The following is a 26,293-nucleotide window of genomic DNA, read 5'->3' on the forward strand; positions in this document are numbered from 1 at the left end:
ATGCATTAATGGCCAAACCAGAGAATCCGGAGAATTCCTGGTGTGGTATATAGTAATCATTTTATGTTAACTCTATGGCTTATTCTGTGATTCTCAGTCTGTGGTGCACATTACCTGGGGGTGTGACGCCAGCTGTTTGTGGAATGGAAATAAATATTTGCCTCCATGTTCAACAATTCTTATTCAATTATTATACTCTTCTTGAAAAAGCAGTCCCATTTTGGCCCTGAAGACACAGCATATTTTTATTAGAAAATAAAACATAAATCAGAATAGTGTCCTATGGTCTTTTTCCAGGAGTCTGTCAATGTGACGTTTGACATGGACCGCTCCGTTCTCAAGTCTTTAAACCGGCACCTGTACGACGAGCTGGTTCGATCAATGCTGAAAATCATTAAGAAGCTTGACCTTTCAGTGCAGAAAGTGAATTCAGAGACAGAGGTGAGTTCATTTAATGAAACAATACATTGGACTAAGGAAATTTTTCCATTAGAACCCAGTTATAATAAATTGACTTTATTCAACTTGTCGGTGTTCTAGCTGTGTTGATTGTGAGTTTTTTGTTAACATCCACAGTCAATTGATGTGCAGAAACAAGGAGAGAATATTGAAGACACTGTCATGCCCTCCTCAGACCCTACTGCTCATCTTCAGCCCAACAAGCCAAATGACTTTATGGTCTTAATCAATCTGACCGATTTCTGCAGGTGAGGTGTTCCTTAATATGAGAATTAGAGCTGGTAACCCCCTCCCCATTGATGAAATGATGATGCCTTTATTTGCCTTTGGTACATGAGAATCCTTTGAGACATAAACACATAGGAAAAAGCAAAGCATCTGGTCATGAATCCAAGGAAGTTGTGACTATTCCGCTAAGAACAGGATTTGAACCGGCGACCATCCAATTACAGCCACAGAGGCTTAACCTTCAGGTGAAGACTCCTCAACACTTTGTACTTTCTCCTCCTCTGTCCTTGCAGTGAGCTGCTCTTGAAGAGAGATGCTGGGTACTTTCAACAGTGGGTTTACCCCATGGGCCAGGAGATAATCCTCCAGTCCTCACGATTTCCACTCATCAGCGGTTTTTATAAGCTCCTCTCCATTGGCATGAAATTAGCCAAGAGATTAAAGTATTTCCAGGTATTTTCCAGGTATTTGTCTTAATTTGCAAGTTTGTGAGACTTAATTTTGCATCAAATACCTATCATCGTTTTACAATATTTTTATAGCAGGTGGTGTTAAAATCCAGTCATGGAGTCTTGGAGAAGCATGCCTGCTTTCTACTTTTTACCAAGTTTGGGAAGGAGGTACTGTCTAGTTTATAGATAACATTTGTGACAAAATGATTAATGTACAATGCATTAACGACGTGTTGCCTTTCTAGGTATCTGTACGAATGAAGCAGTACAAAGATGAGCTTTTAGCATCGTGTTTGACCTTCCTCCTCTCGCTGGACCATCACATCGTTTCTCTGGACATCAAAGCCTATATTCCTGCACTTCAGGTGAGAATAATAGGTGCGGTTTGATGTACTCCATGGGAAAGTTTTAAGTAACAAGGAGCTCGATGTCTGGTTTTCCCAAGGTGTCGTGTGTGATGAGGCAGAGCATAAAGGGGAAAAACAGCAGAATTGCAATTTATATTCCTATGGACATGAAAACAACAGCAGTTGTTTTACTTCATTATCACTGAAGCCCTAATATAACCTAACTTTATTTTAACCTTTTTATTTGTTTAAAAATGTTATTTAACCTTTATTTAAGTAGGGTAGGTGCATTGAGACAGTCTCTTTTCCATGTCCAAAAAAAGGCAGAACTAAGTTTAAGACCAAACATAAAAAACAGCGACATAAAAGTGGAATACAGTAGGTTTATGACAAAAACAACCTAAAACATTCACATTCAGCCGTCTTAAAATCAAACAAATGTAAATTAAAATGAACGTGGTAGCTGATATTGACATTTTATTAGTTATATACTAGGCACTTTTACAGTACCTACAGAAATTTACCGCATTTTAGAGGTGACCCATGAAATTACCATCGGCCTGTTTGTTTCTATACAAAGAGACTGACTTGTGTTTGTGTTTCAATGTCAAACCCCAGGCAGCGTTTAAGCTGGGCTTGAGCCACCCGCCTCTGGCGGCAGCAGCTCTCGACGCCCTTGAGGAGTGGTCGTCCAACATCCCCCAGCACGACATGCAACCACATTACAAGGATGTCCTGCCTTGCTTGGATGCTTATCTCAAGACATCAGGCTCAAATGGTGAGACATTCTCATGTAAAACCAACTATTGTTTTGCTTACATTTCATTCATCTCATTGTTGCCCCAGTAGCCACTTATGGAGGCATCTAGGCTTGGGAAGTATGACAGTATTACAATACATCCCAGTATTTAGAAATCCTGAAGGTATTACTTTTAATACTATAAAAAAATACAAAGGCCTCTCTTTGTGTGGATCTGATAGGGAGATGCTATGTTAAGGTGATGTAATGTCGTGCACATCGTTTATGGTGATTGGAGCATTCATTTACAAAGGGGGGGGGGATAACATGCATTGCAAAACACTGCAAAATAAACTTCTCCTTGAATGCACTGTAAACTGTTGGGCCATGCGTGGCATACGCATGAAACCTAGGGTGACCAGATAATCCATGTCAGGGAGGGCATATTGAGCTAGGACAGGATTTTCAAAATACCTTTTTAATTAAAGGAATCTGAATCTCAGTTAAGCACCCAGTTCTTGCTGCGTGCTGATTGGTCAGTCTCCTATAGTCATGCATATGCCACTAACAGCCGGATGACTTTTTCAATCAAAGCAGTCAAAGCACAAGAAGAAGTGAGCTAACAGTCTGAGGCGACAGAGGGGAAAAATCTTCCTGTGAAAATGGCAGCCAGGCTTTTATCCTCAACCTCAGTGTCTCTCAGCCAATCGGAACAGGTCTTACTAAACAGATTAGTCTCCTCCCCTAATTACATTCATTGCCTGTTGACAGAGGGGAGCAGAGAGAGACAAACAACAACAAAAACAAGATACAACACAACATAATCACAAATAACAATGCATCTGTAGATGCAAAGTGCAATGCATTAAAACATCAACAAACAACCAAATAAATAAGTCTTAGGACATAATAGGTTAATTGGCCCTCGGCTCACCGCCATCGACGAGGACAGCGGCATAAGTCGACTGTGTCACTTAACAGCTTGTGGTTCCCAATCACAGTCTTGCTCAGGACTTTCAAAACTTCATGAAACTTGTTTTTTTTTCCTGAAACGTATACTGCGTTTTCATAGACAAAGTGTCTGAATAATCTGAACCTTTGATCTGAGTTGGTGCTAGATGTCATTGAGTTGTATTAAAATGAAAGCCCTGCAGAGCTGTCAAGAACTCTGTACGCTTTCAGAGTAGGTTTAGTCTTGTGGAAATGTAACCTGAACAGAAGTTATTGATTTCAGGTCAAGGTGAAAACAACTGGGAGGTGTTATGTCTGTCTTCTGGGGAAGAAAAGGGACATGGGAAAGTTCTCATGAGGTTGATGAAGAAGTCCAGACACCTGTCATTGGTGAGGTTTTCATGCTGTCAGTGTGGCCTGCACACTTGATTATGTTCATTTACATAATTGTTATAGTGTATTTAGTCCTGTGTTCAGTTTGATATTGGGCTGGGTATCGCCAACTTGCCCACGATGCAATACTTATCACAATACCAGTGTCATGATTCAGTGCATTACCATACAACCATTGTGTCCTGATGGGTAATACTCCAATACTGAAATAATGAGACTTCTAAAATTGAAAACAGGCCGAATTCCACTGCCTTTTACTACCAATGATGAGTGTCTTGAATGAAGATGTTGCACATTTCCCACCTGCATAAATGTAAAATGGCAAATATATAGACACTTTACTGTATCCTCACATCATAGTGCACAGCCTACATAAACAGCATATTTTTTAATCAAGAAATGCTGAGAAAATGTTAGTAACATAAAAGATAAAACAACTGCTATTCTGCAGATTATATATGTAAAAAGAAGAAATGGTGACAGGCTAAGATGTGGAGAGTATTTAATACTAACTGGGCTGTGGAATGCTAAGACAAAACTAAAAAAAAGAATGACATCAGCTTTTGTTGGTTTTACTACTGAGAGCCTCATTTAAAACAAAACACTGCCCCCGAGGTTTACTGTTGTTTGTGCAATTATAGTAAAATATTGTAATATTTACTATAGTCAACTGTACCTCCTGAGGCAGAAAATCACAATGTGTGTGTAGGAACCTGATGGACTGACCTGTTTGTTTCACTTTGTTTAACAACTCGTTATGGATGGATTGATGGATTGATGAATGGATGGATGGATGGATGGATGGATGGATTGATGGATGGATGGATGGATGGATAGTTACTTCTTTAATCAATCAGTAAATTCCCGTAGGGAAATTCCTAAGATTGTACCGGCATGGCTAACTGTGTTTCTGAATACTGCTTTTATGAGCTGCCTTTGAACAGTCCTACTCTTACTGACATGATTATGAAGCTGACTGGTTGCTATGTTGTGTCCAATGTCAGGTCCAAGACTCACAGAGCACGGTGGTCAGACACAGAGTCGTGCAGCTTTTAGGCCACTTGGGGGGACAGTTAAACAGAAGCTTAGTAACAGGTGAGACTCTGAGTATTATGTGTTGAGTATAAAGAAATCTCATATTAATCCTGTGTTTTAAATATATTGGCAAATCGCTTGATTCTCCTTATTTCCACCTAACACAACAAAACATCTGTTTGAGTATTCTTAAATGACGGTTGAATGCATAGTTGTTGTAAATGAATTAGATAAATTGCTAATATTTCTCCACAGATTTCACTGATCTGGTTCGGAAAACAAAAACTCTGTAAAAGATGGTGATTAAATTTCAAATTTGGTATGAAACAGAAAATATATTTGACATTCTAGATCATTAAATTTTATTTTATTTTTTTTATGATGCAGCCACATCAGCTGAAGAAATGATGAAGAAGTGTGTGACTTGGGACTCTGAGAAGAGACTAAACTTTGCCGTACCTTTTGCTGACATGAAGCCGGTCATCTTTTTGGACACTTTTCTTCCCCGTATCACAGAGCTCGCTCTCTCATCAAGTGACAGGCAGACCAAAGTACACCTTCCAGCTCCCTTACACCAGCTTCTTGCGTCCCATGTGCTGACTTTGGTGTATGAATGCTGTTTGTTCTGTGTGTTCAGGTGGTGGCTTGTGAACTGCTCCACAGCGTTGTTGTTTACATGCTGGGGAAGAGCTCCCAGATTCCCGAGCAGGATAAGTGCGCCCCACCCATGTACAACCTGCACAAGCGGATCTTTCCCGTGCTGCTCTTTTTGGCTTGTGATGTTGACCAGGTACAGCAGTTCAGCTCAGGATCAGCTGGCCATTCATTAATTCATTGACATATTCAGATATTCAGTACACATGTCAGTACACCTGCTGTCTTCTTTTGACTGCACTCTTTTTAAAATGCACTTGATGTTAATATAAGACACTTGAATGGTGTCTTTGTTCAGGTGACAAGGCAGCTATATGAGCCCCTGGTGATGCAGCTTATTCACTGGTTCACTAGCAACAAGAAGTTTGAGAGTCAAGACACAGTTGCTGTTTTGGAGGCGATTCTGGTAGGATATTTCTCTGAGAAATCAGTGTTCGACGTACACACATATCCATCCGTCCATTTTCCAAACCGCTTATCCTACTGGGTCGCGGGGGGTCCGGAGCCTATCCCGGAAGCAATGGGCACGAGGCAGGGAACAACCCAGTATGGGGGGCCAGCCCATCGCAGGGCACACTCACACACCATTCACTCACACATGCATTCCTACGGGCAATTTAGCAACTCCAATTAGCCTCAGCATGTTTTTGGACTGTGGGGGGAAACAGGAGTAAACCCCACGATGACATGGGGAGAACATGCAAACTCCACACACATGTGATCCAGGCGGAGACTCGAACCCGGGTCTCAGAGGTGTGAGGCGACAGTGCTAACCACTGCACCACCATGCCATCCCGTACACACATACTGTATATACCCCAAAAAGTTCAAATCTTGGTTAAGGGCTCACAGAAAATTGCATTTCACTCAATTTGAATGTCTGTTGCCTAAATGAACTAAGAGAGAGATTTATTTTGAGTTGAGTTGTATTTTAAATTGTTAAGGAATGTAGAAATTCCTCTATGGCATGTCGATATCGTTAATGGGAAAGAAAATGCAGTCTTAAAGTATTTTATAGAAAAGCACTCATAAGCCAAGAAAAATGAAAAAATGGTTTAGAAAAGACTACCTTGTCTGTCGTCTCTTCATGTTTATGTTGATCTGTTGTTCTGTTTACGTATTTGCAGGACGGTCTGGTGAATCCAGAGGACTGCAAACTCCGGGACTTCTGTGGTCAGTGCATTCACGAGTTTTTCAAGTGGTCCATCAAGCAAACGACACCAAAACAGCAGAAGGAGAGTCACGTCAACATCAAGTCTCTCTTCAAACGGATTTACAGCCTGGCGCTGCATCCCAATGTTTTCAAAAGACTTGGGGCTGCTTTGGCCTTCAACAGTATCTACAAACAGTTTAGGTTGGTGCAGTTGTTGATCTAGCGGTTTTATTAGCTAAAGAGCTGTGTAGTTCCAGTGGCTGGAGATTGTGCTGCAGTGTCTAAGGACCCAGGTTCGAGCCTGAGATTGGTGAAGGCCAAGGCAATTTTTTCGGGCTGGTGTGAGGCTTAGTAGGATCCTGCGCCTGTGATCGGAAAGTCATTGGTTCAATTCCTGTGGTTGGTAGAGTGGGTTCCTTGAGCAAGGGCCTTAATCCCCAATTGCTTCAGGGACTGGCTGACTGTGCCATCTCAGTTGTATGCTTTGGATAAAACTCACCACTAATGAAGTCATTGTGAATATGTTAACCTTTTTTTTTTTTTTTTTTTTTTTTACTTAATGCACCCACATTTTCCAAGTGATAAATACTTTATAGTTGCTGATGGTGATGATGGTGATGGTGTTGTTTTGCCCCACAATGTTAACACTACTTTTCTGAGGGGATACCTGTAAAGTTACGGAATGTTCTCTGTGTGCTTCTGTCTGCAGGGAAGAGAAGCCCATTGTGGAGCAGTTTGTTTTCGAAGCTCTGGTCACGTTTGTAGAAAGCCTGGCCTTGGCACATTCAGATGAGAAGTCTTTAGGTAATGAATGAGTCTGTATATTTTTTCAGACATCGTTTAATGTGATTCAGTGACATGTGATGCGTTTAATCCTTTCAGGAACATTACAGCAGTGTGGCGACGCTGTTGGACATCTGAAGAGAATCATCAAACACTTTGCTATTCAGCTGAATCAGTGCATTAAGAGACGCGTACCAAGGTTTGGAAAAAATTTTTATTTTTTGTGTACTTTTGTTTGACTTTACCCTCATGCATGGCTGAACAAATCTGAACTTGACTATTGAAAATAGGCTAATTTGCAGTATGTTTTCATAAATGGAAAACTTAAAAAAATGTATCTGCTTAATTATAAAATTAACCAACACCTAAAGACTTTGACCCTATTGTATCATAGGTTTTATAATATACAATGAACTTTAAAGGGGGCCAATTATGCTTATTTTCATGGTTCATAGTTTTATTTCGGGGCTCTCTCAAATTTACATGGTTCAATGTTTTAAAAACACTTTATTTTTCACTCTGAAACGTTCTTTTAGAGCTTAAAGCCCCACCCTCGATGAGCCCAGGCTGCTCTGATTAGTTAGGTTGCCCAACACGATCCGCTCCTGTCTTGCGGCCTGCAGACAGATCCTTGCAGGTACACAACCAATAAGGATTGTGTTACGAGGTGACCTCACCATGTCAAGAAAGTAAGAGCTGGAATTCCAACGAAGTGTAGCAGTAGCGCATATATATTATATGTATGTAATTTTACATACAAGCTTCTTAAACAGACCTAATGTTTTGTCCTGTTTTTTTTTAACCATTTTAAATATTAAATTCTTAATTTTACAGTAGTCATACAAACTCTGTAAACCTCCAGCTAAATTGCAGTGTTAATGTAAGTCATTCTTCAGTCATTATAACCTAAAATGTTTATTAATATAAATGTGCAATAATGTAGTGGTGTAATTAAAGTGAAATTTTAGTGGATGAAATTGCCTCTTAATTAGAATTATCTTTGTAATCTTTATCATTTTGTCCTCTAGGGGTTTTCCACCAGACAAACCAATGGCGTTGTTGGACATAGTCATGTGGCTTTTGGTGCAATGTGGGCGTCCCCAAACCGAATGCAGACATAAGTGCATGGAGCTGTTTTATGAATTTGTGCCCTTGTTGCCCGGCAAGTATAAATTTACATTTATAATATTTTGGAAAAACTTCATTAATTTTATCAGAGCACTAATTGTTTTTGTGTCATAGTGAAAAACAAAGTAGGATCCTTTTGAGCCAGTTCTGCAACTAAATTAACTTGTATCTTTGCCATGACTCCCATGGCTTCAACCCTATGTGCTTTTGTTCCTCTTTCCCGGCTTTTCTCCTTATACAGCCCTACTCTCAGTACAGTATGTAGATGTAAAGTGCAACTGTTGTGGATGCTGCTTTATGGAACAAAATTGAATTCAGTTGACTTTTTGACAGAATCAGAAAGACATGTATTGGTAAAGTATGTTAAACGTACAAGGAATCAGTCTTAGTGGCTGTGCCCTTGGCATAACATACAACATACCAGACAATGTAGGACAACATACAATCAGACCAGGCTGTCTGATTACAGTGAGACGCAGCATGGGATGGAGTAAAGGCTGAAGAAATAATAATAGTGTAAGATCACACCAGAGCATGAAGTTTTCCTCTGTTTTCAGGTCAGAAAAAAGCAGGAGTCTGGCTTGAGGAACTGCTGGAGCAGAAGGGCTTTGACTTCCTGATCGACAGCTTTGAGGGTGGGGGATACAGCGAGTGCTCCTTGGGGCTCCTGTCCCAGTGTACCCTGAAGGACCTGGACGAGCCCTTCAACATGCGAGCCACCCTGCAGTGGATGGACATGCTGCTCGCAGCTCTGGACTGCTACAACACTTTCATCGAGTTGCAGCTGGTCAAGCCGACAGTGATGCAGAGTGAGCAGAAAACGCCTCAAATCTTCTGCCGTAATTCTCTTTCCATATGGGTATTACTTGATTTCTCATTTACTTGCAGGCACTACAGAGAAGTCTAGGTTTTTGAAAGCCCTTCAGTTCTTTATTGATCAGCTAGCTGCACAGGACATTGCGGCAGCTGAGATTTGTTTCCCTGTAAGGCAGAAAGTTTCTGTCTTTAGCCCTAAAGAGAAAGAAGACTACAACTATAGCAAGGGAACCATCATCGTACGTTTGATGGAGTTTGTCACAATGGTGCTGGAGAAATGCCATCAAGACTTCTGGAAGGTACAGAAAAGATGTAACATGGAAATCAAAGGAAACTTGTTTGGTGATCATGAATCACCTCAGTATTACTTTTAAAAACATCATAAATGAATGCAATGAATCTGATGTTCATATGCATTAAACATGCAGTTGAAATTAAGTAGAGTTTTAGTTTTCGATGGTTTGAATACATTTTTTTTGAAAGTCACAGATTATATATTAAGAATAAATTTCATAACGTTACTGTTTGATGTTCACTTCGTAATTTTTTAATGGAATTTTAAATGTTTCTTATTTCAGTTTCTTGAGCAGTATGTCTTGAGCGACTCTTTCTTTGAGCTCGTGGCGCTGGTCATCTGTGAGCCGTCAGTCGTTGGCTTCAATATGGCTGACGTGGAGGTGATGGTGAATCTGCCCACGGTCTGTGTCAATCTCATGAAGGCCACGGTCCCCACAACGTACAAGTCCAACCTGGAGAGAAGCGTCAAGAAGTGGATATCCCGGGAAAGGTTATTTAAAAAAATTTATTAACATAAACATGACTTAATTTGTCTTTTTTTCATTATGCTGTTGAATGTCTCTTCTTTATTCAGCTGATAATATCCATCAGTTCTGTTGTATGTTTTTGGTCTATTTAAAGTGTTTTATGGTATTTGTCTGTGTCTTTCCAGTGTCTCTGAACTGTGTGGAATAGATCTCTATGACAAAGAAGCCCGAGCAAATAATCCCAAACTGGAACGTATACTCTTGGCTTGTAGGCAGCTTTACCAAGCCGGCCTTCTCGAATCCATTTTTCAGAGCGTGGTATGGCTATACTTCTCCCGTCTCAAAAAGACGTAGCTACAAATGAAATGAATGGGACTTAAACGATGCTTAGGTATGTACGTATAACCCACTGTACTTTGCCTTCCATAAAACAGGCTGAAGCTGATCTATCCCTTGGGTCCAGGCTTCTCTCAGTTGTATATAAGGGTGTTGTCCCCAAAGAAGAGGGGGCAACTCTGCCATCGATGGATGTGAGCAGCAGGAAACTAGCAGATGAGCTGCTCCAGATGGCATTTTCTATAGGACAAGAGGTAACGCCTTGTTAGTTGTTGTAGTAGCAGCTGTTTTTTGTTTCCTTCACTTTTAATGACTGTGTAGGCCAATAAAAATCTTGCCACAGGTCAGCTGTTGCCCATATCTGTACTGCACCGTAATGCCCCATACAATTAATTAGCTGTAGCGGTGTTATTGGTGTTATTGGTACCTGTATCACAGATAATTAATTCTTGCTTTTATGAAATTACTATCATAGATAGCAGGGTAGACATATAAGCACTAAAAAAACTTTCGGTAATTTGCTTTGAATAAGCGGCCACTTCACTACATGATATCGCTATATCACACATGCAGAACAAAACAGAGACACAGAAAAGGTCACGTGAAGGAGTCCTGTTGAATAGGGCAGTAAACTGATCAGTGACCGGATGTGAGAACTTATTTCCAGGGGCTGTGGAAATGGAACAGCAAACATCCATCCATCCATCCTCCAAAACCATACCCACATCAGAGATCATAAGGGCCTGAACCCTGTCCCAGGTAGCAGAGGGTACAAGGCTGAGATAGATCCCTGGATAGGATGCCAGTTCATCATAGCTCACAAACCAACACACTACTGGCAGTTTATAAACCCCGGCCTAACTGTATGTTTTTGGACTGTCTGCGGAAATGTACATGATATAGGAAAAGCATACCAAGTACACAAACAGGATACTGTACTTGTGTGTGGATGTGCTTCTACAGAGTGATCTTTCAGTTGCTTATTACATGTAAACAGTCACAAAGTAACTGGGCAGTTAATAACAGGGATTGATAGTTCTTTGTACAAGAGTTCCAGAGATTTGAAACAAGGTGAGTTTTGCCTAGCATACTATACCTTTATGACATGATGGGCTGTTTTGAGACTGAGAGCATTCAAATCAATCTAACCACGTTTGCTTACTACATACAGTCATAAATGGCATATTAGATATCCTTAAATAGAATTAATATTGACATATTATGGATATGCCTGCTAAAGCTAATTGTTTAATTTTGGCTGTGACATGTTTGGTATAATCCTGTACCTGGTATTCGGTGTTCTTGATTGTTTGGTTCATTGTTGATTGTTTGATACTGGTGTGTTGGCTGCTGGGAGGGATGAAACATGTGGGCTGTCTGGGGGCTCCGCAAGGACTGAGTAAAGTTAGACTGGTTTAGGGGATATCAATACTAAACTGAAAATGAGTGTCATGTATGTGAACTGAGTAGTGTGTAACAGGATTTATTTATCACAGAAATATTCCATGAGGGGTCTTACTTCTTTTGGTCTTTATCAGAATGAACTGGTAGATCTGTTGCTGAACAACACAATGATATCAGTGACACTGTCAGGAAGCGCTCAGGGAAAGAACATCAACTTCTTGCACGGGGAGTATTTCTATAGCCTCTTCCACACAACGGTCAATTCCGAGTTGCTAAGGAAACTGGATGGCACTGTTCCTGCACTCATGAAATCCGCTGTCTACCATCCCAGAATGGTGAGTCACGCATAGTCGAACTTAGTAGTGATGTTGAAGGTAGCAAACCCTTTGATAAGTTGTGTCTAACATGTTTGGACTTATGGATATCCTTATTTCAATAGCATTGTTGAGACAATAAGATGATCTAATTTCACAAAAACCCTTGAATAAATTATTTGGCGATTTGAACAAAAAATCAACAACACTTCTAGTGGACAAAACGCTGTTACTTGACTTTAATAGCTGGTGTTGCCCTCCTAGTCAGGGACAGTTCCATTCAAGTGTCTTCTATGCTTGAACATCTGTTAAACATATTTAAAAATAGCAGGGTTTGCCATCATTTTAAACTTGATATATTGTGGCTTCCGTATGTGTGTAATCTTAAAGGTGGCCAATTGCATCTTCCATCTCTTGGCAGATAAGTACCTTGCTGAATGGCATGTTGGATCATTGTTTTCGAGAGAGAATTCTGCGGAAAAACCAGGGCAGCACCTTGATAGGGGGGATATTGAGGAACTGGAGCTCCCTGCGACCCTGGTGGTCCATTGCCAGCTCCTCCTCAGAAAGCAAGATAGCTACCCTGACCCTGCTCTCCAAAGTCCTTCAGGTACTTTCTCTCCGGGGTTTTGTAGTTAGCGAGCTTTGTTTTCGAATAAGTGGCCGCGTCTGCTTCATTTCTGCGTTTGTATTTGTGCTGCGTGGCTTTCTTCATGTTGTTGCCCCATCCCCACAGATTGATTCCGCAGTCTGCTTCAGTACCAGCCATGAAGCATTTGGAGAAGTGTTTGCTACATACACCACTCTTCTCACTGACGTTGTGCTGCCACTGAATCTGAAGGTAAATCTTTCAGAGTAGCTATTGAAAGTAGGAACCGCCAAGTAAAAACTCAAAATTGGCCCATATTAGATTTTGGAAGTTTGGATGTTTTATTTTGTTACCAAGTAACAACAAAGAAATTCTTTAAAGAGATTGTTGGGGTTTTTGTATTGAAGGTGCAGTTGACCAGTATTTTTGGTTGAACTGTTGACTGTAATTTCAGTGTGGGTTTTGAAAGTAACAACAGGGCATAGCTAGGCAAAAAGACTAAGAAAAATCCTTTATTTTTATGAAAAATATATTTAACTGTGAAATTTCAGGACAGAGAAATAAGTTGACTCTGAGCTGCTCTTACGGTTAACATTTATTTTTCGTCCCTGGGAAATGTACCGTGAGAGAATAGTGGCCATCTTTCTGCTCTCATTCTCAGAACCATGCGTTGATCATTCTGCCATTCTTCACCGCCCTGCCTGAAGAACCACTGGTGCAGCTGCGGAAAGCCCTGGAACTGTTTGTTGTATCACATTTCCCCCTGCAGTCTCATGAGTTCCCCAGGGGAACACTGGACTACAACAACTACACTGATAGCATTAAGAAGGTAGCTTGAGTTGTAATTGAAATTGTAGTTGAGTTGAGTTGACCTGACCTGAGCTGACCTGACCTGAATCTAAACAAAACCTGTGCCATTTGTAGGTACAAAAGTACAAGTACATTGGAGTTTTCTTGCACAATTTCCCTCAGTCAACATTTAAAAACAACAAACAAGACCATTACATATAGAAAGTTGCATTCATGATTTACTGTAAAATTGATAAATAAGCTGCTTGAAAGTCCGGTAGTTGGGGGTGATTTGACTGGTATGGAATGGGATTGGGGGCACTGCATCCATCCCGTCTAACTGCTTGACTGGATTATGAAATCATGTCCTGTGGATTAGAGAGTTCCAGTGTACATCTATACCTGTGCAAATGGCAAATGAAATTTCAGTTCAACTTTGTTGTTCCTCATGTTAAAATAAATTATGATGTGTTTTTTGCTATGATGATAAGATTATGAGGTTCACCAGTCACATGGATGTCTCCATAATCAGTTCTTAGATGCTCTGGAGCTCTCCCAAAGTCCTTTGCTGTTAAAATTAATGGCCGAGGTTCTTTGCCGGGATCAGAAGCACATCATGGAGGAGCAGTTTCAAACGTGTTTTAAGAGAATAGCTAAAAGGTTAGTGGCGATGTCTTTTGAAGATTGAGCTTACTCCTCTTTTTAGTGTCATAATGAGATCATCTGTTTAGTTTTTTTTCCGACGTGCTGTTGTTCAGTTTCTTCCTTTTCGAAGTCTATTCCCATGGCTGACCAGTGACCTTGTGATCTTTCTGCAGTTCCGTGTGTGGCTGGTTTTCTGCGTACTCTGGTGTGTGTGCTGCTGTGTGCTGGCTTTCCATCTCCCTTAAGGGCTTGCATTCCAGTCTTCATTGGTTTCAGAAATGTTGATATCAATAACAGTTGTTGAGTAGGTGAGGAAGACTTTAGCAGACATCCCAGCTCTCCCTCGAGTCCCGGGAGTCTCCTGCGAATTGACAGCAGGTCCCTGAAACTCTTAAACCCTTTAGTGATGTGCAGTGTCCCATAAATTTGTCTTCATTGCTACACCCCTGTTCAATGGCGGTCCATTGAACCAACAAATCAAAGTCCATCAAATTTTACTGCCACAGCCATCCTCCCCATGTTGGCAGATTTTACCGACAGAACCCACTGACACCAAGTTGGGAAATTTCCACCTCCCTGAAACTGATATGCCTAAAGTAGGGTGTCTGACTGAAGTCTTAGGACCCGCCAGCTTTGTGTCTGTCCTTTTATATGCCTGCTAAACCGATGTGTGAACTGACATATTATTAATGTTTGGTGACCTATAGACTTTTCATCCTCCTTTTTTGGCAGTGTTAAAAGCAGATTCTCCTCATGTGTGCTTATTTATCTATATCAATATCTTTATTATTTATCTGTATGTCTCTCTCTGACTCATAACTCTGTTTGGTCGGGGGTTGGTTTCCTGCCTGCAGGTCCAGCTGTGAGCGGCAGGTGGCGCTGCTGAATACCGTGTATCGGACAGTCATGGTGGACGTGCAGCCAGTCGGCGTCCTGGGTCACGCTTTTGTCGAAAGGACGCTGCTGACGCTGCTCCAGCACTGCAGCATCGATGCTCTCAGGCAGTTCTTCATAGAAAATGTTCCTGACATCATAGCCACCCTGCAGCTCCGTTTCACCAAGGTAAAAACCCCTGATGGTCACACACACTTCTCTGGAATTCATGTCGGAAAATAACTTAATGGTCAAATCAGGTCATGTAATTATTATGAGGGGCAACAGCATGTGGCTCAGCTGGTTAGGACAATGCGTCCAAATAGGGGGGGGCAAGACTATTTCCAGAATATCGTATTTTAACCGTAAGTGGTTTAAATAAAAGAGAAAACTGTGATAAAGAAAATTATCAATATAATTTTGACCGATGAAATTATTTATAAACCTAGTGGGTTGTGAGTCTCTGCCACTCTTATTTTGACTGAAGAGTTTGACAACCCATAGCTTAGGACAGCATTTTTCAGCTGGTATATGTGTCTTACAGTAGAAAAAAACTGCTGGGAAACACTGGGTTAGGACACTGTGCCTGAGACTGGGATGTTTCTAGTTTGAATCTCAGGGTCGACAGAGTGATTTCACTGTTGAACCCCTGAGCTAGACACTTAACCATAATTGTTCCGACTCTGCTCTCAAAAATTAATGTCACTTTCAATAAAAATTTCTCCTAAATAAGTCAATGTAAATGTGTTACTTCTAAGCAAATAAAAATTCCCTTTGTTTCCTTCTCTTTGCTAGAACAGATGTATATAAAGTTCCAAACGTTATGCCTTGTGCTGGTGTAGTTGAATGTCTGAAACAAAATTTACACCATTTAAAATAATTCACTGGACCTGCAGTCCAGTGAATTTTCCATGTAAAATATTTTTAAGAAAACCTGAAACTTGGAGATAAGACTCAACTCTGCAGAATATTTCCCGTTTTCTGGCGTATAAGTTTCTCATTTCAGTTACACAGATCCTTTGGTTGTTTATACTATCCAAGAGTTAAATATTCAGAGTTTTTGGGTAAATGCTGAAACTTGTTTCCAGTCTAATGAGATGACGTTCGAGACTCAGATCATAAAGAAGAATGGCTGTTACAAGCTGCTTGAGGTTCTCTACTCTCGGCTACCGAAAGCTGAAGTCTACGCCAAAGAGTCGAAAATTAACATGGCCTTCGTGGGCTCAGGCCAACCTGAGGGTAACGAGTTGTCAAAATCACTGCTCAAGTAAGTAGAAGATGCTTTTTTTTTTTGTATGTTTGTTTAAAAATACAAATATCTACTGCATCTACTGTTCTATGTTGTACTGTTGTTGATTTGATTAAAGAAATTACATTTCATTTGAGATGCTCTTATTCCAGTGTTAGTGCAGTTGATTGCCCTAATTACATTAGAAAAACTGGACATCGCTGCGAACTATTGTTTTTATGTTTGCCTGTTCGCATACAGCGTAGAGAAACATTTAATGCACCTCAGACAAAGTGCAGACATAACATATAGTGCAAACAGTAAAGAAATAAGTAAAAATCTTGGTGGTCTATGAATACCGATTCCCTTCAAATCCTTCCTTTTGCGTAGTCATAGCAAGAACGTCATTATGCTGCATTTCATCTGGTGACTGTAGATGACAATTACAGATATTTTCAGTTCATTGAAATAGGTGACAAGACAGTATTTCAGATAGCCTAGTAAATTAAATTTCCAAGGTAAATACATAGTCTGGATTACCTGAATAAATGGAAAAATCAATAAATTCCAGTTCACATTTTAATTTTACTTATTTTCACATAATGGTATGAATTATTGGCATGCGTGTTCATTTGTCAGTTTACCTGCAACTACTTGCTTTGCAATAGGTGTCGGCTTTTGCCGATTTGTACCATGCTACGTAGACCTGCTCCTGAATCCCCTTTTATGCTTTTGATACTGTCAGATTTTGTTTAATAAATTCAGGATTTGTTTATGGACATTTCAGTGAATTTTTTGTGCATATCTAATTTCGAGAACTGAGGCCCCTGGTTCAGGATGCTCAAAAAATGTAAACTGTTATTCTGGAAGTTGTAATTTTACTCTGTTGAAATCATATTGATTTGTTTGATTAGGGGAAAGTCTTGTTTGCCCTTTCTTCCTTGGATTTTAATGTTATAATTGATTCAAACTGTAAACTTTTGCTGTATTTTAAACAAATATAGATATTTTAGACAGCATCTTTTTCCCATTGTATCTTTGTGTTAAAGGCTAAGTTAACATTCAGGCAACTCTTGTAAGTTAAAAAGATCTGTTTTGCAATGTATGTTTATCCTACAAATGTTCAACTATTGGTGTTTTGCTTATATTTTAAAGATCCTGCTTTGAGGCCTTTACAGAAAATATGGTTGGTGAAACCCAGCTTCTGGAGAGGAGACGACAGTATCACTGTGCTGCCTATAACTGTGCTATAGCTCTGATCAGCTGCTGCTTCAATGAGACAAAGTTCTACCAAGGGTTCCTCTTCAGCGAAAAGCCAGAGAAAGTAAGGAAACTGCTGGGGGCCTTAAATTCTCCCCCATCTCACCATTTATAATACATCAGAAGGAAAAATGTGTATGATTCTAAATATAAAATTCTGTAGTATTTTTTGGCCCATGTGCTTAAATCAGCAAAATTGAGGGGAAAAAAACACAAATCGCACTGAACAGACTGAGGATTTTTAAGTTGTTCAGGTTTAAAAATGTCACTAGTTTGAACATTAAAGTAGCAATTCTTAGATGAGTTCTGTCTTCCCTGAGAGACAGACGGTTTGTCAGTTCGTGTTTATAAATAGGCGCTCGTAGCTTTATATATACCTTCACCTCTGTCATCCTTTCTTCCCCAAGAGTCAGTTTATTTTTGAGAACATCATTGATATCCAAAGAGCCTACAGATTCCCTGTAGAAATTGATGTGAGTTATTTTTTTGCTTTTTATCGTTTCCGAGTATTTACATTATTTGCAATCTTTATAAATGTGAAAAATACACTTTTTTAAAAACTGTGTGTTTTTTGTTTGTATAGGTTCCTCTTGAAAGGAAGCAAAAGTATGTGACTATCCGGAAAGAAACGATGGGCAACAGTGGCGGTATGATTTGTTGTTATTGGTGTTATGACGATTGCATAATTATTGCCGAAATGCATAAAATCCTGTTGACATAATGACCTCCTTTTCAGAAGAACCTCGCTATCTCTCCTCGCAATCCTGCATGGACAGCAGTCTCAGAGAGGAGATGAGCCAGTTTGACTTTTCTACTGGCGTCCAGAGCTTCTCGTACCGATTCCAAAATCCTGGCAGTGAAACTACTGCTGCCTCGAGTGGGGTAAAATATAATGATTGTGACTTAAAGATATGTTTGTTTCAACTGCAATTTCGTGGAAACCTTAGCAGGGCAAGAAAGTACATATCTGCAAGAGCAACGGCAACAAGTAACCATAGATGAGAAAAACCTTGACTCATCACATTTTTCCCTGATTTTGTTTGTATTTCCCTTTTAATAAGCAAGAACTTATTCTGTCATCCAGTATTACAAATGCATTTTTCATAGTTGTTCATAGTAGAATTTTAGGCTGCCTGCTTAAACAAATAGTTCTTTATAAAAGAAGGTGCTGATGTAAATAACAGAAATGTAATTATGGTTGTTGTGGAAGTTGCTGCCTGGAAGTTTTACGTCACTTCATGGCAGATCCAGCTGAGTTCTAGATAACAGTGAGGCTCTCCTCAGAGCAAAAAGCATGCAACTGAACAGAAAATGATTTAGCAATGATAAAATGGTACGCTAGGTAGAAAGATCCTTAAGCTTTAAGGTGTACATGAGCTTTTTTCCCTTCTGGTGAGCTACAGGAGCAAATGGAGACAGTCTCCCAAGATGAAGTGATGGACCTGGAAATGGATGAGCTGAACCAGCACGAGTGCATGGCCTCCATGACAGCGCTGCTCAGTCACATGCAGAGGAACGGCATCACTCCCAAAATAGAGCAGGTCTGTTTGCAGTGTCATTACCCAATGTCAGGCTGCGATATTGGCATGTCCAACAATACAAAAGCTTATTGTTATGTAGAAAAAGTGTGGAAAATGAAGAAGGGGTAAAAATTAATCGCAGTGCATAACTCTGCTACTTCTGTTTAGGCCTTTCTGCAGCTCTGTCGGTTTTGCATGTTATTGGTGTTAAAAAGTGCTGTAAGGGTGCTTCCATGGGTCAGAAGTGCCATTGATTTTCTACAGTACTTTATAAATGACGTACAATTGGCCTACCTGATATCGCTAAACTCTGTAGAATTTTTTTTTTACATTAAACAAATTTATTTATCCCTTGTGACTTCATTCCTAAAATGTATATTTATTTTAGGGTACAACACCAGCTGAACTTCCACCTTGGATGAAGTATTTTCATGGAAAGCTTGGGAATTCATCAACACCATTGAATGTTCGGCTCTTCATTGCAAAAATTATAATTAACTCTGAAAAGGTAAGGAAGGCCGTTGTAGCCAGAAATACCCCATCTGTGCGTCTTTAACTTGCAGCTTACCTATCTTGTTTTTGTATTGATGTTAAACAAGTGAAAGTCTAGTTCTGTTACATTTCCATTGCAAACCTTCACCCACCTCCTCGCAGGTTTTCCAGCCGTATGCCAAGTTTTGGCTCGGGCCGTTGTTACAGCTCGTTGTCTCTGGAAACAATGGAGGAGATGGAATTCACTTCATGGTTGTTGATATTGTTGCCACAGCTTTGTCTTGGACAAGCATTGCTACACCCAAGGTTTGTTACTGGTGTATATTTATCTAATATCCTCAATTATCTAATTGAGGAGACTTTGAGTAGAATGCATTAAATTTTCTTAGTATGTTCTTAAGGATAAACTTTAAAATATTTTTGAGTTTACATTGGTTTTGGTATGTATAATGCCGTATAAATAATTAGATAAAACATCAGTTTCAAACTGTAATATGACAATACTAAAGAATATATTCATTTCTTTTATGTTGTATGATATAATACAGGCACTTCAAACTTCTAGCTGTTCACCAAAGGGCATTATTACAGTAAATCAACAGGGTTAAACAGAAGATAAGATCAAATATGATGTAATACGATACAGTAAGAGAGTGAGATAAGATACAATAAGACAGGATAAGATGAGTTACAGTAAGATTGTCATTGTTTACAATGAATTTTTTATGTGACAACTTGTAGACAGAAAGCAGGAGTAAGTATAATTATACATAATGCAAGATAGAAGCATTTCTGACACACAAAAGGCATGCAATGGTATTTAACACAAAATGAAGTACATTGACAAAATAGACTTAGATTAATCTTGCATGGTTTTCGATTATAATTCTATGGTATACCTGGAATGATATTTATCACATTTATTGTTAAGATGATGTCATTTATTGTAGTTTTTCTATTACAGGGTAACACCAAAGATGAGGTTTTGGCTAATTGGTTACTTGAGTTCCTCATTAAGAACTGTTTTCACCAAAGAAGAGCTGTTTTTAGGCACAATCTAGAGATAATTAAGATTGTGGTGGAGTGCTGGAAGGATTGCTTGGAGGTACCTTACAGGTATGGCAATAGTCTTCCTCTTTCTTACAAGCCTGTCCCATTTAAAGGCCTAAGCTGCTGTACCTCCTTATCCCCTTAATATGGTGGTCCTGTAAGCCCAGAGCAAGTCAGCATTAATACATTGCAAAAACATCAAGATGACTCATAAACGTAAAACTAAGCCAATTTAATTTTTAAATGTGTTGTGTTCTCTTTATTTGATGTGGTTTTCGAAACGGAAGTGCCTCTAGTACTGTTCCCTACGGTAGCTGATTAGTGTCTGCAAGCTACAAAATTTCAAACTTAGAAAACACTTACCCATGTGTTAAATAGGTTTTTGATTCAGATTGTATACGAACAGAAAAAACCTTCAACTTTGTTTTGAGAGCAGACATAAAAAGACAAATGAATGTTTGTAGACATAGCTGAGTGAATCCCTTTTATGTCTTGGCTGCTTAATTTAACCCATGCAGCAGATGCATAGGCATACATAGATTTTGATCTTTATTTGGAGACTTGTGTTTTGCAGTAAAAAATGTCTATACTGAATAGCTGTTATATATTTCCAAACAAGGAAAGCGCCCAAATATTGTTTTAATAAAACTTTTTAAAAATTAATTTTTCTCAAAATTATTTTTTTCCAGTTTATGTTTTTGTGTCACCATTATGTTTTTGCATGTTCTTAATGTTTTTGCGTTGTGTTAATGTTAACGTTCTCTGGGCTTTCAGGGCCACCGTAACCTTAAAGGCTTAAATTACGTTAAAAAAAAAACGTTAAATCCCAGGCTTAAATGAGAAAAAACCTTTAGGGATACCTAAACTAACAGTGCACTTCAGCAGCACACTGGCAAATCGGTTACAAACAAACCCCACAGCTGAGATGTCTTATCAGTCAACAGCCTATAGCTTACAGAAGGGAAACGGAATGATGAATTGACGCACTTACAAAACTATGAATTGTTCTGATAACCCATATGAAAAGCTAATAACTCCTAATGCTTTGTGCTTTTCCTGTTGTATTTATAGTCTGATACATGAGCGATTTGCTGGGACAGATCTCAACAGTAAGGACAACTCAGTGGGACTTCAACTGCTTGGGATTGTACTGGCCAACAATCTGCCTCCTTACGACCATAAATGTGGCATAGAGCAGGACCGGTATTGTTGTCTACATTGTTAATAAACATCAGTACACTGAGGGAAGATATTTCTTTGGATGATTTACATGTATTCGTGTTTGCGCTTTTTCTGCTGATTTCAGGTACATTCGATCATTGGTCAACAATTTGTCATTCATAAGATACAAAGAGATCTACAGTGCTGCTGCGGAGATAATTGGGTGCATGATGCACTACTGGGCTGAGAAGAATGAAGTAGGTGACACCTTTTGTATAGTGTTTTGTATATTGTATGTAATATCAGATATATTTCTACGCTTGTGTTACAAATGACTTACGTTTCCTTGTATTCACCTGCTCATAGTATTTGACATGTAAAATACTGCTGCAGAACTTGTATTGACAATGAGACTTTTGAAAATTGTCATTGAAAGTGGCTAATGTTAGTATTTTAGAAAGGTAGCACACAAAACATCGTCTTATGTTAATATCTTGAACTTTCACATTTCTAGTTTTAAATTTCATTGTGCCCGTAGTCCTGACTAGGGATTTATTGTATTTAAATAAAATCTCCCTTTTCTGGTCCAAAAGTTAATGCATTTGAAATGCGTACAGTCAGTCCTGCTACAATGCGACTAATGCGTTCCTGATAAACCTTACATTTACTGAAATTGCATACTAAAATACATATATTCAATTGGAAAAAATTAGCTTGCGCCAAAAAAAAATAATTAACTAAAAAAAAAGAGATACCAGTGGCTAATAATGTAGTTATATGCACTTTAAATAAGAAATGATAATACTACATTAATAAATTATATTATAAACATCTCCTATGGGTCTCACAAGAATTTAGTACACACTTGCTCCCTTGTTGATTGCTGACAGGAGTAGTGATGAGTCAAAACGACGCTTCATGAACCATTTTCTGTATTTTCTGATGTCTACAGTGCTTTTGGTTTGCTTTGAGTCCTTTTTTGAACAGAGAGCACCATCTAGTGGGGTCAGAAAATACAGCAAATGGTTCACAAAGCGTTGTTTTGGCCATCATTCATTGCAAGTAGTCAGCCGTAGTCACTGTAAAATGTCACAGTTATAAAATAAACAGAACAATGTACTGCCTGAACACTTTTTTCAGATTCTGCACTCCTTACAAACACACACCCGGAAAACTCCCTGTACCCGCTCTCTTTTTTCCCATACCCCTGTGAGCCTCGAGCCCCCTCATCAATCCAAAATAAAGCACTGACATCTTAAAACAATAAGAAACAAACATTACAGTCACCATGTGGCCGGCCGTGCGCACAGCACAAACACAGCAGATTATGGTATACAGATTGGCACTCATGTAGTCAACATGGCTACAGGCACTCTACGCAAAGCAAATGTAAGTGAATTTAAAAAATGTTCCAGTTTTTATATTGTCATGCCCGGCTCGTCTGCTCCTCATGTGTGCCACGCCCCCCTGATTACCCACGTGTACTTTCCTGATTGTCTCCATCTGTGTCTGCTTACTTTGATTAGTGCCGTCCTATTTAAGTCCTGGTCTTACTTGTTCCCCTGGTCCGTCATTGTGGATTCGATGTCAAGTCCGTGTCAGATGTTCCTTTATCCAAGTTCTCTTAATAAAACCCCTTTATTCCCCGTACCTGGCTTCCCTTGCCTGTTTCCCGCACGATTGCCGCAACCGCTATATATATATATATATATATATATATTTTAGATTTTTAGAATCTGCACCTGTGCAAGGCGTGGATGTATAAAACCTCGTTTGACTGATTAACTGAAAAGAACCGGTTAACGAGTTGGACGTCACTGCCGTTCACTTGGATAGCTGTATTTGAGTGTTTTTGTCTAAGACCATATCCTGTTGTAGTTCATTTTAATGATTTTCTCTCTGACTGAAAATCGTGCAAATTCAATTCCGCATTGTATTGAACTTCGGTTCTAATATATCAGTCACGTTAGAACAGATTCACACTGCGGTATCGTACGTTGTAGCAGGACTCACTGTAGTTGAAAAGATACCTTAAAGGTGTCTCCACCTTTAATCCCAAAAAGGAAATTTCCTGTGAAATAATGGAAGATTAAAAGGCTAAACACTTAATTGTGAAGTTTTTTTTTTCTTTATTATTTATGTTAATTTCTATTGTCTACTTTGTTTCTTAAAAGCTAAGGTTTAGAATTTTTTTCTAAATAAATAATATCACCCTTATTTGTTTGCAAACAATCTAAATTACAATTAGATTGTCAATGTCCTGAATGCCTGATTACTTTTTATGAATTAGACCAACCCTTATTAAAAGTATACAGTTAGTCATTGAAACAGGTAAGATTGGAGCAGTTTAGTCTTATAAGCGCCATTCTTAAATGAAGAATGCTTAATATTAGAGAGAGGAGAGGTAAGGAGCATGCACTGATACAGTGCCGTGCCACACCCACCACATGACAAACCACCTCGGGGAAGAGAACCCTGAGGCAGGTGATACCTCAGCACCACACTAGTCCGAATAGACCAGTGTGAGGTTTTTTCCGATGGCCAATCCTGCCATCAACCCCCAAGTTATTCCTGGTAAATTGGAGAACCTCCTTATAGGGTTGCATGTAGATTTACGTTGTACCCAGAACTAGATTAATATTAAACTGAATTAAATGTTTTTTCTCTTTTTCCCATTAGCCCAGTACGACCTTGTTTGACCTCACAGCTAGTAAGCTGATGGAGCTTAAGAAGTCTGATAAAGATGACAAGTTTATTGTTTGCTTGAGTAAAGTTTCCAAACACTTCGCTCCATTTATGGATCGGTAAGACTAGATTTCGTAATAGCTGCAAGTTGTACTTAAAATCACAAATACATTAAGTTCATTATAAAATAGCTTCAACAAATCTTATTTTCAGCATTCATTCATTCATTCATTTATTCATTCATTCACAATTCTTTGTCTGGCAGGTTTGTCAGTCAGATATTTTACCTGCTGCCAAAGATGCACGGGTCATTAAAGACTCACTGCCTGGAGTGTCTGCTCTGTAGAGCCAGCGAGATTCCAGACATATATTTGCAGCTAAAGACAAAAGACTTTCTCCAGGTCATGGGTCACAGGTGAGTCTTGATTGTTGATATTGCTTGATATTTAGTTTCAGGTTTTGAGTTTTATTGGCATGTGATCTGAGGAACAGGATGAAATTCCTATGCTACAGTTGCAGGGTAGAGGATTTGGCAGTAGGATAAAGAGCAGTGGAATACAGAACAAGACCGTGCAGGACAAACTTGCAGTGTAATATAGGCATGAGTAACAAAGTAATAAACATTTGCAGTATGGCAAATGGTAGTCCTCCTGGATTGGATTGTTTTGCACTTGTTGTAATAACTCTTTGCTGTTCTCCAGGGATGAAGCAAGGCAGAGAATCTGCCTAGATCTTGTCCATAAGATCTTACCCATTCTGAAGCCAGAAGAAATTCAGGAAGTTTTGGGTTTGGTGTCATCTTTTATCACCCATCCATCCCCTGTGTGCAGAGAGAGAATGTATGACATCCTCATGTGGATTTATGACAACTACAGGTGACCTGTACCTTTACATATTTGCTTCTCTCTAAGTGTGACAGTGCCACACCATGTTTAGCTAACAACGAGCTGAACTCCTGCATATTACTTTTCTGTTATAGTGATTCAGAGAGCCAGGCAGACCCTGTCTCCCTAGGCGTCTTCAATACAGCAAAGGAGACTCTTCTTCAAGGGCTTGTGGATGAAAATCAAGGCCTTCAGTAAGTCTGGAATCTATATTAATGCTGTATTTGCAGTTATGTAATGCTATGTGTTATGCAGTTTTTGCCCTGTTCTTTTATTAGTCGTATTTCTTATTAAATTTAAGCTATAGCTTAAAGCTATATTTAAGCAAAAACAATGGATAAACCTAGAGTGATGCCTAATATTACAAAAATATAAAAACAGCAAAATACCTCTGCGATGGTTGTTTCACAATCTCTTCAGATCAACTAATTGTTTCTCAGAACTGTACATTCTCTTACTGCTGCCTATCGTGCCTTAAGAAACCTATTTATCAGTGTTGCATGCATCGTATAAGCTGTCTTTGGGGACATGACAGGAGCGGCGCTGTGCGCCGAATGTAAGGTTTAATGTAAAGTTTAATCAGAGGAGCAGCTGTCAGTGTCTCTAACGGCACAGCTCAGCTTTTCGGTTTCTGCAGAATCGCGTCAGAGTTGACGGTGTTTATAACTATAACTTAGTTTCATATTTTCTATTCCGTTGCCTAAAACCAGTTTGCAGTGTTTTAGGAATGCTATTTTTATTACATGTATGTTGCTACCCATTTAGGGCTGACCCTAGTTAATTCATGTAAACCTAAACATATATAACCTTTAAGAATGTTATTCTGTGTTATTTTTGCCGTATCTAGTCAGTATTCTCTGTGTACTCAGGTGCAGTGTTGGCAATAAACCAAATACATGTATTGTGGTACTTTTCCAGTAGAAAAAATTCAAAAAATGTTTTGATGGTAATTTCTAGTACTTCAGAAATTGTATTAGGTGCTTAATGTTTGAGGTAGCTAGAAAAGGCCAACATGTGTGAAATATACAAATAAGAAAAAATGTAATAAATGCCTTCATATGCCTCCAACCAAATGCAATAAAATCTTTAACCTGCACTGCATATTTTGTAATATGAATTGTCATTCATGGCTTTTGCATTTATAAATTGATCAGACTTTAA

General features: G+C 39.2%; 1 protein-coding gene across 1 annotated transcript in view; it reads left to right on the forward strand.

The window, feature by feature from the left end:
* Positions 1 to 26,293, forward strand: part of prkdc (protein kinase, DNA-activated, catalytic subunit) — a 55,422-nt gene that overhangs the window by 7,085 nt on the left and 22,044 nt on the right. The window contains exons 16-56 of the mRNA XM_049011122.1: positions 298 to 441; positions 577 to 707; positions 981 to 1,140; positions 1,230 to 1,307; positions 1,385 to 1,504; positions 2,105 to 2,264; positions 3,460 to 3,566; positions 4,574 to 4,664; positions 4,992 to 5,155; positions 5,242 to 5,394; positions 5,557 to 5,664; positions 6,386 to 6,612; positions 7,121 to 7,215; positions 7,294 to 7,393; positions 8,223 to 8,356; positions 8,880 to 9,131; positions 9,211 to 9,437; positions 9,717 to 9,925; positions 10,088 to 10,220; positions 10,337 to 10,492; positions 11,777 to 11,977; positions 12,378 to 12,566; positions 12,693 to 12,797; positions 13,207 to 13,374; positions 13,867 to 13,994; positions 14,834 to 15,041; positions 15,941 to 16,119; positions 17,236 to 17,404; positions 17,748 to 17,813; positions 17,924 to 17,987; positions 18,077 to 18,222; positions 18,744 to 18,881; positions 19,249 to 19,368; positions 19,515 to 19,658; positions 20,317 to 20,468; positions 21,474 to 21,605; positions 21,709 to 21,820; positions 24,243 to 24,367; positions 24,514 to 24,663; positions 24,950 to 25,123; positions 25,228 to 25,326. Coding sequence (XP_048867079.1) covers positions 298 to 441; positions 577 to 707; positions 981 to 1,140; positions 1,230 to 1,307; positions 1,385 to 1,504; positions 2,105 to 2,264; positions 3,460 to 3,566; positions 4,574 to 4,664; positions 4,992 to 5,155; positions 5,242 to 5,394; positions 5,557 to 5,664; positions 6,386 to 6,612; positions 7,121 to 7,215; positions 7,294 to 7,393; positions 8,223 to 8,356; positions 8,880 to 9,131; positions 9,211 to 9,437; positions 9,717 to 9,925; positions 10,088 to 10,220; positions 10,337 to 10,492; positions 11,777 to 11,977; positions 12,378 to 12,566; positions 12,693 to 12,797; positions 13,207 to 13,374; positions 13,867 to 13,994; positions 14,834 to 15,041; positions 15,941 to 16,119; positions 17,236 to 17,404; positions 17,748 to 17,813; positions 17,924 to 17,987; positions 18,077 to 18,222; positions 18,744 to 18,881; positions 19,249 to 19,368; positions 19,515 to 19,658; positions 20,317 to 20,468; positions 21,474 to 21,605; positions 21,709 to 21,820; positions 24,243 to 24,367; positions 24,514 to 24,663; positions 24,950 to 25,123; positions 25,228 to 25,326 — 5,918 coding nt within the window. The remainder of the gene's footprint in view (positions 1 to 297; positions 442 to 576; positions 708 to 980; positions 1,141 to 1,229; positions 1,308 to 1,384; positions 1,505 to 2,104; positions 2,265 to 3,459; positions 3,567 to 4,573; positions 4,665 to 4,991; positions 5,156 to 5,241; positions 5,395 to 5,556; positions 5,665 to 6,385; positions 6,613 to 7,120; positions 7,216 to 7,293; positions 7,394 to 8,222; positions 8,357 to 8,879; positions 9,132 to 9,210; positions 9,438 to 9,716; positions 9,926 to 10,087; positions 10,221 to 10,336; positions 10,493 to 11,776; positions 11,978 to 12,377; positions 12,567 to 12,692; positions 12,798 to 13,206; positions 13,375 to 13,866; positions 13,995 to 14,833; positions 15,042 to 15,940; positions 16,120 to 17,235; positions 17,405 to 17,747; positions 17,814 to 17,923; positions 17,988 to 18,076; positions 18,223 to 18,743; positions 18,882 to 19,248; positions 19,369 to 19,514; positions 19,659 to 20,316; positions 20,469 to 21,473; positions 21,606 to 21,708; positions 21,821 to 24,242; positions 24,368 to 24,513; positions 24,664 to 24,949; positions 25,124 to 25,227; positions 25,327 to 26,293) is intronic.

The sequence above is a fragment of the Brienomyrus brachyistius genome, chromosome 1 (genome assembly GCF_023856365.1).
Source record: "Brienomyrus brachyistius isolate T26 chromosome 1, BBRACH_0.4, whole genome shotgun sequence".
In the NCBI taxonomy this organism is placed as follows: Eukaryota; Metazoa; Chordata; class Actinopteri; order Osteoglossiformes; family Mormyridae; genus Brienomyrus; species Brienomyrus brachyistius.